This window comes from Penicillium chermesinum (genome assembly GCF_028974085.1).
Source record: "Penicillium chermesinum strain IBT 19713 chromosome Unknown utg000003l:1.0-5111272.0:1.0-5115320.0, whole genome shotgun sequence".
NCBI lineage: Eukaryota > Fungi > Ascomycota > Eurotiomycetes > Eurotiales > Aspergillaceae > Penicillium > Penicillium chermesinum.
In genome coordinates this window covers 4,542,560-4,558,148 of record NW_026695313.1, presented here as the reverse complement: position 1 = coordinate 4,558,148, position 15,589 = coordinate 4,542,560, and the positions used below count along the sequence as shown (strand labels likewise).

The window sequence follows — 15,589 nt, the reverse complement described above, 5'->3', positions numbered from 1 at the left end:
CCTTTTTTTTTTTCCTTTGTTTTGATCTCTCTTCTTAACTGGGTTTCTTATCTGCTCTAGGGTGAGCAGCTGGCATGCCTTTGGACTCTGCGAGTTTGGATCACACACATACACGGGTGTATACCGTAAACGACATGATTATTAGTTCTACAGAAAATGAATCCATGGATGATCGACATAAATCACCCGTCCCATGTTCCCACCAAAAACGTATACTCGTACACTAGTTTCCCACCACAACAAAGGAGACATAAAAAGGAAGGGCCAAGTAGACACCTCTACTTATCATGGACCGCGAGGGCCTCAATCCCACTAATGTGAACATCAAGATCAGGAAGCGACAATTGCGGCGACAGGCGATCGATCTCCACAATCCCATCAAGATCGACATCCTCCTCCTCAAGTCCGGAGCTGTCCCCGATCTGATCATCAAAATTCGTCCCGCTATCACTGCGCCCATCTGAGAACCCAAACTCGAACTCCGACATCGACTCCGAAGAACCACCAACGTGACCCTCCGGCGTCGCTGTCGCTCCCCGCTCCGTGTCCAACGTTTCATTCCTCCTACCTCTACTCTTCAAAGCCCTCTGCTCCCTCTGCTCCCTCCTCTCCTTCACCGCCTCCTTCTCCTTCTGCGGCAAAGCACAATGCAACGGAATCCCCGCAGCCCCGTCCCCTGCCCGAGGGGCCGGGACCTTCCCCAGCGCGGCAGCGAACGACTTCTGCACCCGCCGCGCGCTGGGCCGTTTCTCCGGCTCCTGAGCTGAGCATCGCCCGCAGCACCATGAGCATCCGCGGGACGGCATAGAACGCGCGGTCGCTGTCGCGGTCGCGCCGGCAGCGTTTCAGCGCGTCGCCTTCCAGCAGCGCGATCCAGGATTGCACCTGCACGGCGTTCCGGGCGAGGTGGAAGGAGGCGTCGGCCATGCCGCCGCCGCGGCCGGCAGAGCGGTTGCGGGCGGAGCGGTGGGAGGTGAAGGAGGAGTGCGAGCGTTTGCAGAGGTGGGTGAGGATGTCGAGGATGACGGCTGCGAGGGAGAAGAGGTCTGAGGGGGCGGGGCTGGAGGCTGGTTGGTAGGTTGTGTGGGTCGGGGCTGAGGTCGAGGTCGAGGTCGAGGTCGGGGTCGGGGTCGAGGTTGAAGGGGAAGGTGGGGGTGGGAAGGTGGGTGACGTTATTGACGAGGAGTAGCAGGAGGACGAAGAGGAGGACGTCGAGGCGGAGGTGATTGACGGAGCTGGGATGAGGCCGCGCGGCATCTTGGACCAGATGCTGCGAGATTTTGGCGCTTGGGAGGTCCTCTCGCCGGGGCCCGAAATGGAGGCAGCGGAGGAGGATGAGGAGGAGGAGAAGGCCCAGGAGAAGCGGGTCGGGGAGCCTGGGAGACCGATGCGGATGACTGTGCCCTTCGAGGCGGCGGAGTCGGGGCGTGGAGGGGCGAAGTTGTCCGGTGAAGAAGGAGGGCTTCCGTCTAGGGTTGCGAGAGCCAGTTTGGCTGGTTTTCTGCGGTGTGCGGTACGGCCGCCGGATGGAAGCATGGTACGTGCTGGAGCGGTGGTGGTGGGTTGGACTACGGGTGTTGCACGAACCCAGCGTTCTGGAGCTGAGTATTGGTATGCCTCAAGGTCGTTCACTCGGGGTGGAGCTAAGAGCGAGTCGAGAGCTTGGAATTGACCGAGACAGACTTGGTGGTTGACGTCTATCAGAATGTTAGATGGCCGGATTGCGCCGTGTGGACAGCCTTGCGCATGTAGCCAAGCTAGCGCAGAGCTTAGACAGTGTGGCCACCTAATCAGGGTCTGGCGGCGCTCTTCCTTCGGGAGACGTTTGAAGGATAGAGGCTCGTCCGTCACAAAGGTATGTAGAGTGCGCGCTGTCTCGGCGCCAGTGAAGAGCGCACAGACGGTATTGTCGGTGAAGTATGATGCATAGAGCGAGATCAGATGCGGATGCGCCAGCTTGCGCAGGGCTCGAATCTCCGCAAGCACCTCGTCGGCCGAAAAGAAATGCGGTGCACCCCCAACCTGGACCTGCGTGCGCAGGAACACGCGGCAGGTCGGCCCAGCAAGAATGACCTTGTCTGCGGTATCATCACGACCCTGCAGGTCGTTGTGGGTCAAGGTGCGATACACCTCGACCGGGACGCCCTCGTTGCTCGAGTAGATGACATGTTCGCCTTCCCCAATGCCACGTACGCAGAAGCGCCATTGTGCGTGGAAGAACTTGGAGTCCAGTGCGGGGTCGTTTCCATCAGGGGACAATGGTAGGCGGTCGACATTCTGCTCTGCGATAGGCAAGTCGTCATCGTCACACGACTCGTCGACGAGGGCGAAGATTCGATCGGGGATTCCCAGGGAATCGAGGATGAGGAAGAGCCGGCCCGCCTTGAGGAGAATCCATTCCATGTAGGTTTCGCTCGTCAACCCCTCGCCCCATTTGGGGAGATCGAACAGCCGGGACACATTTTCCGGCCGGATCCGATCAACGATGAACTTGGTGTCCAAAGTGGCCTTGATGCGCTCTTCCGGCCACCACAGGGAGGTGATCTCTGGTTGGGCCATGACAATGGCATTGTTCCGCAGGAGGAGGGGGGGGCATTTCTGGCCGAGGAGGACACCGGCTATAAGCTACGATGTCACGAGAAACTATAGAGTTTCTCAGGGTTTATCGCTGCAGGGCCCAGTCCACGAAATGCTTAATGGGCGCCATGGGTGAGAGTCCTGACTGGTGGGCGCCATGCTTATCTTTTGCTTCCGTAAGGGGAGGCTCAGAGCCAGTCGATAGTCCGAAGAACGGCCCGCGCAGGTGGCAGTTCCAAGGACGTCAGTCTGGGGCCAGATGGGCGCCAGTCGGAAGGCGGCGATGACCCAAAAATGGATTAATCGCGTGGGGAGAACCATCAGAAGCAAAACTGCGAGGCTGCAGCCTGGCCAATCTGACCGCGTCTGCTTATCTCTGGGAGTTTTTGAACGCAGCCGAGATAAGCGGGGCGATCTCCACCTGACAGCTGCCGTCACTTTCCATCTCATCCACAGAAGAGCTATTGACGCAGTTACGGTTAGGGGGACGTTCGATAATTGAGCCTTCAATGGAATTCACTGGCCGACGTCGATGTTCCTGGTGCCTGGTAGTGTTAACTGACCCGCATGGAAGACACGGAGATCATCAAAAACGATGATATGGAGATCGACGGCCTAGCCCTACCCAATACTCTGGTCTCCATTCTACCGGGGCTAGCCCCTAGGGTGTTCCTCGGGTTTTCGGAGATCTGCCCATTCACATGGCTGTGGAGATGGAGCTTTGTTTCGTGAGCTACGCCGTGTACATGAGGTCGTAGACTAATGAAGCATAAGAGCCTTTTAACTCGAAAACCCTGCTTGCCCATGGGGCGTACCCGAAGCTCAAAGAAAGCCGGTATACTCTTGCGCGGAACACGCGGAACACTCCTCCGAGATGATAACATTTGCCAATCTATTGTACTCTAGACCAAAACTGTCGAATGATCTGCTCTAGTCACATTGCCCCGCCAAGTAAGGGCAGGGCTCATCACCAGGCCCGACAACGAAGGTCCCTGCGCTAGTTAAGCATTGATCTGTGTTGCTTGCCTAAACTAGGCTGTGACGAGTAATAGACCTGCAGATGGCTGTCCTATCTATTGAATCTTAACACTTCCGGTGCTACGACGTACACTGTGTATATTCGGGACCTCCGACTTTACCCCGAGGCCAAGTGGAATCAGGGGCGCGTGTGGCGTCCAGCCATGCGACCACAAATCTTTTGCCAGGGCTAAATTTCTCATACGCAAGATGGTGTAGCGTGTCGAAACGGTAAAAATTAAGGGGTGGCGGCTATTCCAGGCTATTTTGTCCCTATCTGCGGCTATCTCCACTGCCCTTAGCCCAGGAGAGAACATGAACCATAGTTTCGAAGCATCTGGGCAACAACCACGAACCCACCAACGGCCGACGTAGCCAATGCAGCCGAGAGGAGACCAGTAATTAGGACATTAAGCAAATGCGTCGTCAACGAGTGGTTCTTGCCCGAATGCCAAAGACTGCGCCGGTCCTTATCGAGCAACGCTACGCTTGATATCACATAATTGCCAAAATAAGGGTTACCAATGATGGACATGCCAACCACAAGCCACGACAGAATCCACCCTCGCTGGGCAGTGGTGCTGGATCCGGCTTTAAAGTGGGACATTGTTCCAATTACGATCAGGGGCAACGCCCCGATGAACAAGCGGAGCATGAGAACGCCGATACTCGTCCTGGTGCCATGGGCTTTGTTCCAGCTGGGTCGAGTAATGGGCCTGTTTCTTTCGGCGACTTGGAAATGGTGGCAGTTCGGACAGAGGATCAAAGGGACCTTCTCCTCGTCTTGTGACTCAATTTGCACTTCCTTTGTTTGCTGTAGCACGTCCTTTCCTCCGACCACCTCAGTGGATGTATCTGATGGAAGGCTCAAATCCTTGGTGGTTGGGGGTGGCTGTGCAACAACGGATGCGCAGCGATCAGGGGACGAGACTTCGTGTTCAATTTCGATTGGCTCCATATCACCGGGCATGTAAAGCTTTCCCACCGTCTTTGATGAAAATGTACCACTTGATTCGTCAAAGGAAGCCCCGAAAACAAACATGTCTTCGACTGGCAACGGGGTCGGCTCGACGCTACCCACGACACCCTCAAAAAAGCCGCCTCTGTCCATGGCCTCATCCATGATTTCAGAATGAACTAGGTAGATTGTTGAATACCGAGGGGTCACCATGTTTCCGAGCAAGTTGACAAATGACATGATCAGGTAGGGAAGGACCGTGAACCCAAAGGCTGCGTAGCCATATTGCTGCACCTGGCCTCCTCGTGATCGGTACAGGGTCGCCGACGCGTAGACAATTTGGATAATGGCTACCAACGCAGACGCAAAGCTGTAGTTGGAGGTCAAGAGGTACTTGGGTGGATCGCCGGCAAGGTCTGGATGGTTGATTCTCGAAATCGGAGTCACGACAGCGTTTTGTGGCACATAAGCCAGCTCGTAACCAGGGGGAAGCTGGTAGGTTCCAAACACTTGGTATCCTCTGCCCACAATCTCCATGCGGGATTCATCAGCACTTTGGTGCAGCCATGGCGGAGACTGGACTCTGAACTCTATGGGCTTAGGGTATTCCTTCCTGGATAAGCATTGGTTAGTACGACGCATCAAACTCAAGGACAGGGAAGCTAACATCTCTTTGACAAGCTCATCCAGTTTTTTCTTATCGTGTCCTTGAAAGACGTCAGCTCGGTGCATCCAAACAAATCTCCCCGGCATCGTGCTTCTTACTTATATCGCCATATCCATTGTATCCATCAAGGTGAATATAGTCGCCAGCCCGCTCTTTCGAAACAAATGCCAGAGACCGCACTACCTGCCCCGCCCTGGGCCTCCAGTTAGGAGCGCGAACCACCATGCACACCGCACGAGACCTTGTCGCCTGATGAATAGGGTCCTTGTACAGCGCTGCCGCGCTCCTGATAGCCAAGATTCCTCGGCCCAGCCCCATAGAGGGGAACAAAATGGCTAGCACCATGTTGAAGACAACAATCCATACTGGCTCGCCAGGATAGACAACCACGGTCGCCGCATGGGACAGATAATTCCCCAGGAAGAAGGACGCGACATCTGTCCACGAGGTCGGGGAACACAACAACTTCGTCGCCGGGTCATACGTTACGCCCGCTGGAAGCGTGGACGCTGAATTGCGTGGAATCGCAGCTGCCAGAGAACCTACGGCAAAGGCAAAAAGCGCCGACCACGCCATTCGGGGCCGCATTCCATATGTCATGGTGGAAATGCCTATAATACCTCTACCTCGACTGGAGACTAGAGCCTCACCGTCGAGAGAAAACCCTTTGGGTTATAAAGAACGTGAAAGTATTTCCCGGCTGAATTCTCCCCAGTCTCTAAAAGCCAATGGAATATGTTTCCTGCGCTAGTCTTGAACAACCCCCTGTAATACGAGATTTGGAGATTACTGATCCACCAAGCTGAGTAGGCTTAGCCGCAGGATCTTCTGCCCTGTCGCTGGTGCTTACCCTGCCTAAACCTAAAAGAGGAAAAAGTTGATGTTTGAAGGGGGAATCGTATTCCGCAGGGCTCAGGGCCAATCACGCGCAATTCAGCGAAGCTCGTGTCGGGAACCTGAAATTAAAGCCGAAGGTCCAAAATAAGCCCGAGCGGCCCGGGCCATAAAGTTTGCGTTTCCAGCGGCTTTCAGGGCTGATTTTGTGGAGGGTCTTAATAGCATTGACGAGTGTAGCTTTTCTAACTCGAGTCAAGAACGTTCCCATTACATAGTAGTGTGAATGTACTTGTACTTGTTCATAAGGGTAAAGCGAGGTTAGGTGCTGATTATTATTCCACGTATATCAATAAAGTCTACAGTATACATTCCTAACATATACTCTGCCAAACGTAAAATCAGAGGATACTGAAGGTACCGACTGTAGACACATGCGGCTGTACTGTCGATAGCCCCGTCTTACACAATCGCTGCTTTGCAAGTGAACCCGCATGCTAAAAACACCGCCTTGGGTGAACTACAAGAGCAGTCTAGGAAGGACCTGTCAATATGGGTGTAGGAATACTGTACGTAATGATAGAACATTATTGCAGTGCGTGAGAAATATTCTGGTTTCATTCCTTACAACATCCACTTAGCCAGGTCTTCCGGTACAGCTTTCTGATCCGTTGTCGACCTCTTTGACTCTATCTGCTTCTGTCGTTTCCGACTTTCCTTCATGTGCCTTTTCCTTCCGTTCCTTCAATTGCCGATAGAAAGCCAACGTATATTCATCTGGGTCCCATGCAAGAGTCCTTGTTTCCATCTCTTTCAGCTTTCGTGCCACCAATTGTTCCATCTCATCCTTTTCCTGATCGTCCAGGAGGTCGAGTCTCTCTTTCCATGCTTCCTCGGGGTTCTCAGTAGGCCCGAAAAAGCGTGGGTCAATCTTCTTCCAGTAGATTACATCGAAGGCAAAATTATGCAATACTGCATAAACAATCCAGAAATCCCCACTCTCCCAACTCTGATACATACGATTGGAGAGCCGTTGGTCCTCCTTCAACCGACCCTGTTGGATCGCACTCTGTTCATAATCCTTCATCACCTTAAGGAATGTCTTTAGGCGATAATTAAATACTCTTGTCCAGTCCTCAAGGCCTTGTGACCAATACTCAGGCTTCTCAATGAGTAACCACCAAGGCGGCGCATAAGAAAATTCAGCGGGTGCTGCATATGTGAATTCCCAGTCTACCACGCCGGCAATTTGGAGATTATCATGAAGAAGTACGTTGGCCGGGCGCAGATCATCACACCATAGTTTGAAGGGCCCTTCCTCAAGTAATGGATTGGTGAGGCGCTTGTCCCTGGCAAGCTGACGAAAAAGCCGCCTTGCCACAAATTTTCGCCGACAGTCATCCGCGGACTCTACAGAATCGTCTCGTTGGTGAACGAGATGCTCAATATTGAGGTCCGCGAGAGCTTCGAGATACGACGAAGTTGTAGTGAATGTAGTATATAGATCTGGAAGCTTCGACCGCGGCAAGCTTCCCAGTCGGACAAGTTCATTTATGTTCATAGACAAAGGCCGGCGCGTTACTTCCCAGGTGAAGTCATCGATCTGGCTAAGAGATCCTATCCGAGGTAAAGAGGGGATAGAAAGCTGAAGCAGGATACCCGCCAGCTGCCCATATAGCATTTCAAGCCTGTCTTCGTCGATAGCAGGGTCTAGCATCCCGCGTTCGTCTATCGGGCATCCAGGGATATTGAGAGCGTCGTACATTTTCGTTTCATGTTCGATATAATCCATTATAATGAATGGACTCAGTTCGAGGGGGCTCTCGTTCTTTGTTCCCGAGAGGTGAATAAAGGGAATGGGTATTGATGTCTTGTCCATGAGAAAGCGCATTATAGCAACCTCATTGACGACTTTCTCCTCAGGGAATAAGACGGCGCCGGGCTGCGACAACCGGATAATGGTGGCTTCATTTCCGTCCTTCAATCGCAACGAGATGTTATAAGACCCTTTTTTGAGTATGGCAAACTCGGTCCCATGGCCTCCGTTGTGATCAAGCATGAAATGTCCGATCGGTCTCAAGACCTTATGTTCGGGAAATTGAGCCAGCCAATCGTCAGATATTTCCTCCGCTTGTTCCCAGGCCACATCGTCGGGACACATTCGGGTTTGCATGTTTGTGTCATAAGAGGAATGGAATAGTGCGAAGGAAATTAAGTCAAATAGAGGAATGCTCAATTCTTATTGCACTGGTGTCGGTAATGTTCTGGGAAGAGAGAGGAGCTTGAAAGGAGGAGAACAAGGCATGTGGGTGTTGTTCACAAGGCACATGATCATATGACTTAGTCCATTCGCCAATGCCCAGTGATATTTGAGAAACCGTCGCGGGTGGTAGGCGCTGTCGACACGTCATTTTCCCCTTGCGCTAATTTGATTTCTCTAACCTTGATCTGTGTCCAAGCTTATGGAGGGGAAAAGAGGCTATTGGGGCACCAGGAACGGCAATACTAACCCGATCCCGTAACAGGTCTCAATATTACAACTAGAATATAGGGACCTGTGAAAACGACGCCGAAAATGACAGCCTCTGGCGCCAGAAACGGCCGCCTTTCCACCCGTAAATTTGCACAGCGAGCCGCCGCTTGACCGCCTGCTGCCTGCTACCGCTCCCTATTCTGCACCCAACCAGGACTGTTAGTCATCCACCTCTGTCTTGTTGACGCTTGACTTCAACGATTGTTCCCCCCGTTTCCACTGACGACCAAAACGACGCTGAAAATGGCTCCCCTCTGCATCCCATCCCAACCCCCCCTCCTTCTCGCCCAGCCTGTTCGAGCGGCTATAAGATGCTTCGTCTGCCGTCTCCCTCGGGGGTCTTTACACAACCTTCTCATCCCACCTCCGCTGCCTCGATCGACCTCGACACACTTGACTCCCAAGTCTCCTATCACAGAATCCAAACCTTGACCTTTGTCTCCGAATTCTCCTCATGGCGCCTGTGTCCGTACCTCCAGCTCAAGTCGATGAGCACCAGTTCTGGACCGATCCCATCCTTTGCGAGGAAACTCGAGCCAGACTGAATCATTTCCGCAGTCTTGGATGGCTCCCTCCAAACTTCAAGCCCAGAACGCTGATAGGAATCGCCGTGGTTGAGCGGTACTGGCGGAAGTGGGTTTTCCCCTGATGATGAAAAGGTTTGCATATGGGGACTAACGCGGAAATAGATATTGCATTCAATCGAACCAGGACTACGTGGACTATCTTTTGCTGGAAGATCAAGCGATTTACATGAATTTTTTCGACTGGATGTTTAAGACGTCACGAAAGAAAGCACTCCAATCGTATGACGAATACTGGCGCCGCCTATGTCAATACTTCGAGCTATTCGCCCGCCGCAGTGTTAATGACGATATTCATAAGCAGATGCGACGCGTATGGCTGCTCTTCTGTTCTGTGCGGGATTAGGCTAACACTGGAGCACAGTTTCTCAATGGCGTATTTCCTGCTGAGCGCAAAATCTCCAGACGAACAAAGGACAAGCATACTCTAGATGTGGATGTCTTTTGTGTGATCTATCGGCATCACTGGGTCCATTCGCGGTTTTTCCGTCATGGAAGTATGATCGTCCAATTTGCTACCATCCAACTCTGGTCCGCAATTACCGGGACCCGGCCCGGCGTCTTGCTTCCACAGAACACCTCTCTACCTGGCGACTCCTCCCTGAGCAAGCGCAAATTAAATCCCACTTTTCAGAGTGATCTTCCAAAGCACATCCCTGTGACAGACCTTCCGGACTCGGTCTGCTATCGCGACATCGAACTCTTCTACCTTCGCGACCCTCAGAGCAAACGTGACGTTCTCTGTGCGGTCATAGAGTTTCGTAACCTGAAGGGTCGGCCGGAAGGTGCTGATGGGTAAGTGTGGTTGTAGTCTCAAGTGCTGGAGCACCGGATTCACTACTGACAGTCACTGCCAGAACCAAATTTTTCATGCACGGCGATTATCAACTGGCATATTGTCCGATCACTCAGATCATCTCTTTCGCTTTTCGAGATGGAGCCTTTGTTAATACCGACCTCACACCTGAGCTCATTTGGCGGCTCCGAGTTCCAAAACGCAGTTCCTCCCTCCCGCTCCGCTGGAAGCCCGAGATTCTTAACACGCCTCTCCTTCGCCGTTTTGATCGCACGACGTGTGGTTATGAGCTTCACCCGTCGTTACCGATGACTTATGATTCAAGTCGACGGGCACTGAATGAGTTAGGTCGAGATGCTCGATTCGAAAACGATATTGGACATTACAATTTTCGCCGTTGGGCCGCAAATGAAGTCAATCGTGAGTCACTCCAGTGCCAAATCTTCGGAAACTTTACCACCATTCTACGGAGTTCGTATTAGGTCTGACTAGGGGCGGACAGGGAATTTCACTAGCCAGGAGCGGCAGAGAGTGCTTGGCCAGTCGGGTGATGCTGTATTCGAAAGACACTATCAGTCACAGTTCATTGGACGTGATCTCCAACATGTTGTTCTCCTTCGACCACCTCAGGAGGGTTTATTGCGCGTCGCTGGCAGTATGCTCAGGAAGAGGGATCCATTAGCGCCGTCGGAGCTTACCGACACACTTAAACGTGCTATTTGCCGACATCCAGAAATGCTAGCGTTGAAACGAGAGAAGAGAGAGCTTATGGCGGAGATGCGATCTCTAGCTGGCACTGTGAAGAACGCCCAGAAGCCCTTTCCACACCTTTATCAACGTCACAAAGCTGTTGACAAAGAAATGACCAAGCTTCGCAAGGCTTTGGCGACCGACACTCGAGAGACGGCCAGAAAGGATTATTTCCGCAACGCACCGGTACTCGAAGTCGACCGACAGATCAAACAGCTTCTTGGCGAGCCTGATGTTGAGTCATGCGATGCGGGCAGTTCTGACGATGAGGACTGGGAGTTGCCTACCCCGAAGTACGTTTTTCTTGAACGAGCTCGCCTCGTGGAGAACTTTTACGGATCTGAAGCGGAGAATTATGACGAGGACAAGCTGCTCGCGCGTCGCATCCAGGTTACCAAGGACATGGTTGCGCTCCTTAGGCTCTGCGAGCCGAGCAGGCGGGGCAATCGTGTCGATTGGAAATTCGACAGCGAGAGTGATGAACCATCAGAACAGCCACAGGAATCCTCGCCTCCTGAAGAAGACAGTCAGAGATGCCCAACAGATGTCTGCATCATTTGCTATGGTATATCCCGTCGCTCGGCGTCAAACCCTCCTCCGCATAGATTTCCTGCCAACCGTCCAGACTCTCTTCGTCGTCATCTCATCGACTCTCATCTGTGTTATGCACACGACGGAATCAGTTGCAACTGGGAGGCTTGCCGCAATCTTCCCAGATTTGCCAGTATCACCGGGTTTCTGGCCCACGCCAACAATGAACACAAGTACGATATCAAGATTAAATTGTGTCATCTCCCCAGAATGCCACAGTTTAGCCCTAGCGATGGTCCGTCCAGAGACGCGTCTACGGAGTCAGAGACTCGGCAAGGCACCGAAACACCCGCCTCCTCTCTCGATTTTGACATGGCAAATATTGACCCTCGATTGATGGAGCCAGGTCCTATCACAGTCATGGAGCCATCAACCTGCCCGCCAAGCACTGAAATTTCCGCCTCCTCTGCTGGATATCCAGTGGCTAGCACCGATTCAAACTCGACGGAGATTTGTACAGGGCGAGTGACGAGGGGAGCAGCAAAGGCGGCAAATCTAGAACCTGGTCCTCAGCTGGGATCTCCATCACAGCATGCGACGCGCTCGTCTCGAAAACGCGGGCACCCAGAAGAGCAGCCTGGTGGGGAGCAGAAGGGGAAAGGGCGACCAGGCAGAATAAAAGCGTCCACTATCAAACTTACCCCTCGTCGGTCAAAGCGATTACGAGCTCGATGATTTGTGGTCTTGAAATTTTTTCCCTTTCTTTTCTTTTTTTTAGTATTCGGTTGCAAGCCAGAATGTCTCAATAGTCAATAGATTATAGATCCTACCTCTAATTCAATGACTCGAATTTTAAGCACGGAGGCCGTTTTTCTGCGTTGCTTTCTCCACTCACCTGCTTTTGGTCGGCTCGACAGCTGAAGGCTATTATCACGTAGAGAAGCCACAACAGCTATGCGCCATCTTTGCGCCCACCTAGAGCTCAACGCATAAAAGACCACGGTTTTCCTTATGAGAATAATCATGGTCTTTTGTCTGTTCAAAAATTGAAATGTCCCCTTTGCACATTTTAGCTTTTTCCTGTTACAACGGACCTATGTCTTATAAGAGCTCGCCTTTCTTTGCTTTCCCCTTCCAGTACAGGTGAATTCACATCACATTCATAGCGCCTCCAAAGAGCAAGGCGACCACCCGCAATAGCTACTAAATCCAACCCCATCTAATTACTCCTCCTCGAAGAGAAAATTGATACGCCAAAAACAATGCCGTCGCAAAACAAGTTTGATGAGAAAGGCATATGACTATAGTAAGATGTGCGACGCAGATGTACACGTGGGCATTCGCATCCGGGAGACGAGTCAGGTACATCTTTTGTCCGCAGATGCTTCCGGATTTTGGGCTTTTCTTACTTCACAATTAGGATGTTGCAGAGTCTTCCGCTAGTGAAAGAAAACTAACTTGTTGTCTTCCTCGGCTCCGAAGTTATGCGAACCTCGTCATACAAGGCCACAATCACCCTCGCCATGGCCTTAGAAGCGAAGTGTGAAAGCACGTTTCCACTTGTTTCTCATCGCTTGGCGAATGGTAGATTTGGCGGTTGCTATGAGTGTTCGCAGAGAGTCCGGTTCTAGCGGCGGTTCGGCGTTCGCTCTTGCATTAGGATCAGACCCGGCGGCCTCTTTCGCGGCTTGATCGGCAGTCTCGTTACCAAGCACTCCGAAGTGTGCTGGAACCCAACGAAACTGCCCCTCCCATCCTTGGCTTCGGCCTCGTCAAGCGCTCGTATCGCCTCTACAAAAATGTATTGTCCAGACGGGTGCTTGGGGTTCCGGATGGAAAGGGTGGCAGCTTGGTTGTCGGTGAATATAACGGTGTGCTTGTTGGGAGGACCGTATGCTGGCGGTGTGTCGAGCATTATCTGCAGTGCCAGGACTAATCCTTTGAGCTCTGCCGCGTACACCGCCGAGGTGCAGGATGTGCCCATGTACTGAGTCCGCTTCGTATAGAGTCCATTGACCCGTGGTGCAGGAGTTACAGCAGCTGCTCCGACGTGGCCGTTGATGCCACTTCCGTCGGTGAGGATGCGTAATGTTCATGGCTCCGTGGTGTCGTGTACTTTGGCTGCTTCCTCTGCGGATTCGTTGATGTGGGTAAGTGGTGGCGTCCACCATGGTGGCACTACATGCGGTATGCGTTTCTCCAGTCGCGCGAGCCGCACGCCGTGCTTACTCCACCCTTGAGAGATGGTCGAGGGGGGCTCTGTTCGCTGCGCCTTTGGGGGGCCTTCCAGGCTCATCTTCTGCCGGCCTCAGTTGTGGCCATGTCTTCAATCCTGCCGGAGTCCCTTGTGGAATCCTCCAAATCAATAAGTATTGGAGAGTTTTGTATAACAACATTCTCAAGCTCTCGGTGCTCTACTGTACAGGTACTCTACAGACACTAGGTGATCATAGAAAACTATATCCGGACATACTTCATCGTAATTTTTGAATATAGAAGTCCCTGAACGGTTAAGCAGAAGTGATCTGCCACTCGACACCCCCGGCGCAAGGAAGACTAGAGGGTAAAAGCAATCATTGCCGTCCTGTCTGTCTGGGGGGGGATTCTCAAAAAGGGACATACGGCTCAGTCTCACCCTTGATTGCTTACTAACCTAGCGTCCAAATGTCTAGCCCCGGATAAGCTTCATGGTTGGCTGCTCTAGGCATCTCACAACATTATTTGAAGCCAGCCTAGTATGGTCAATAGTATATCAGAACTTGAAAATCTTATAGACACTCGTGCTTTGTTTCTCAACCTTAGCATGTGAGTCATTATCAAAATGTCGTTTGCTTCCAAGAAATGATCTAGCCAGTCGAAGGAGATCCCACCCTGACTAATCTTAAGGCGTGGACAGAACACGGATAAAGGAAATTCCTACCGGCTTGGCAGGATCATCAATTTTCCTTACATGGTCAACTGCAACCTCCAAAATACAAGGGAGCAGGCGATAATCACTTTCCAGCTTGGATTCGCCCGGCTTTAGCTATTTTAGTCGTTTTATCGGACAGTCGACACGGATACTCCCTATGGTAAGCGATATCGAACTTGAGGGGCTGCGGAGGTCCCTTGTCAGCCCGCCAAACACATCAGTGATGAGTAAATTTACTCACCGAAGAACTCGCCGGGCACATACCTATCACAGGACACAAAATTTGCACATCAGTCGTCTTATCCGGGTGGCAGAGGACCCAACTTCAACGCGGCTATTGGACGATCGAGCGGATACGTCGGCTTTTCATATCAGAGCCGCCATTTACCTTTCCATCTATGGCACCATCGTCGTCGCAGGGCTGCAGTGGCAGAGAGTTGCTGCGAGGCTGTGAGTAACATCGGCCTCGATTACCTTCACAGGAAATCCACGAAGCTCAGCGATTCGACCCGGTGGCCGGTTGGCGCAGGGAGACTCTGCAATGCCGGTAACATCTGCTTTGCCTTTGCTTTAATGGCTGTTTCAATGGTTCTGGTTGTCGAATCGATCCGCGCGCTAGCTAGCAGCGCACATGAGCTTGGAAAATTTGAGGTGGCTGCTATTGTTGCTGCTGCGTGCGGATTCGGCATCAAACTTTTCTTGGCCATCTACTGCTTCATCTTTCGGAGATATAGTAGTCAATTGCAAATGCTTTGGGAGGACAACCGCAATGACTGCTTTGAGTATGGATTCGCCATCTTCACATCTGCGGCTGGCGCTAAGCTGAAATGGTGGGTTGATCCCGCTAGTGCCATGCTTATTGCCTCTGTCATTATCGTCACTTGGATCGGCACTATACGTTCGGAGTTTCTGGAGCTCTGCGGACTAGGAGCCTCTCCCAGCTTAGTGCAGGAAATCGTGTTCCTTACTCTTCGACATTCTGATTTAATATTGAAGGTCGATACTGTCCGCGCATATCACTGGGGTGAGGATTTGTTTGTGGAGGTGGACATTGTCATGGCACCTGAGTGCAGCCTTCGCGAGGCCCATGATGTCTCGCAAGAGCTACAAGACAAGCTCGAGACGGTCGAAGGTTTCGGTCGAGCTTTTGTACACGTTGACTACGGTAAACCTTTTGTATGATCGTTGTGTGGCTTGTGTTCAAATCAGCTAACAATTCCTATGAATTTTAGAAACTTCGCATATCCCCGAGCACCGAAAAACCCGCTGATAGACTTAGAGTGGCGATATCAACAGCTAAAGGTCCTTGAAAAATGCGTCAACGATCCTAGCAAGGTGGATACAGAAACGGCGAAGTAGGACTTGGAGGAGTCCTTCAGGGCCGATAATGATAGACATTTCAGGGAAGAACGATTGGGACATGGACGGGGC

At 52.0% G+C, this 15,589-nt stretch overlaps 7 protein-coding genes across 7 annotated transcripts; 2 read left to right on the top strand and 5 right to left on the bottom strand.

Moving 5' to 3' along the window:
* Positions 1-278: 278 nt before the first annotated feature.
* On the bottom strand, positions 279-2,707 carry N7468_004677 (protein kinase domain-containing protein; the record flags this gene model as incomplete). The annotated part of the gene is made up of 3 exons (XM_058473974.1): positions 279-758; positions 802-2,625; positions 2,687-2,707. 3 exons carry the CDS (start codon positions 2,705-2,707, stop codon positions 279-281), a joined length of 2,325 nt encoding a protein of 774 aa, XP_058332977.1.
* A 1,185-nt stretch (positions 2,708-3,892) lies between these two features.
* Positions 3,893-5,819, bottom strand: N7468_004676 (uncharacterized protein; the record flags this gene model as incomplete). The annotated part of the gene is made up of 2 exons (XM_058473973.1): positions 3,893-5,133; positions 5,318-5,819. 2 exons carry the CDS (start codon positions 5,817-5,819, stop codon positions 3,893-3,895), a joined length of 1,743 nt encoding a protein of 580 aa, XP_058332976.1.
* An 871-nt stretch (positions 5,820-6,690) lies between these two features.
* Positions 6,691-8,226, bottom strand: N7468_004675 (uncharacterized protein; the record flags this gene model as incomplete). The annotated part of the gene is made up of 1 exon (XM_058473972.1): positions 6,691-8,226. One exon carries the CDS (start codon positions 8,224-8,226, stop codon positions 6,691-6,693), a length of 1,536 nt encoding a protein of 511 aa, XP_058332975.1.
* An 814-nt stretch (positions 8,227-9,040) lies between these two features.
* N7468_004674 (uncharacterized protein) lies at positions 9,041-11,982 on the top strand (the record flags this gene model as incomplete). The annotated part of the gene is made up of 5 exons (XM_058473971.1): positions 9,041-9,219; positions 9,276-9,483; positions 9,535-9,965; positions 10,028-10,386; positions 10,469-11,982. The coding sequence occupies 5 exons, from the start codon at positions 9,041-9,043 to the stop codon at positions 11,980-11,982; spliced, it is 2,691 nt and encodes an 896-aa protein (XP_058332974.1).
* An 892-nt stretch (positions 11,983-12,874) lies between these two features.
* N7468_004673 (uncharacterized protein) lies at positions 12,875-13,231 on the bottom strand (the record flags this gene model as incomplete). Its single annotated transcript, XM_058473970.1, has 1 exon — positions 12,875-13,231. The coding sequence occupies one exon, from the start codon at positions 13,229-13,231 to the stop codon at positions 12,875-12,877; it is 357 nt and encodes a 118-aa protein (XP_058332973.1).
* A 108-nt stretch (positions 13,232-13,339) lies between these two features.
* On the bottom strand, positions 13,340-13,543 carry N7468_004672 (uncharacterized protein; the record flags this gene model as incomplete). The annotated part of the gene is made up of 1 exon (XM_058473969.1): positions 13,340-13,543. One exon carries the CDS (start codon positions 13,541-13,543, stop codon positions 13,340-13,342), a length of 204 nt encoding a protein of 67 aa, XP_058332972.1.
* A 772-nt stretch (positions 13,544-14,315) lies between these two features.
* N7468_004671 (cation diffusion facilitator family transporter) lies at positions 14,316-15,340 on the top strand (the record flags this gene model as incomplete). Its single annotated transcript, XM_058473968.1, has 2 exons — positions 14,316-14,318; positions 14,405-15,340. The coding sequence occupies 2 exons, from the start codon at positions 14,316-14,318 to the stop codon at positions 15,338-15,340; spliced, it is 939 nt and encodes a 312-aa protein (XP_058332971.1).
* Between the last annotated feature and the right edge of the window lie 249 nt (positions 15,341-15,589).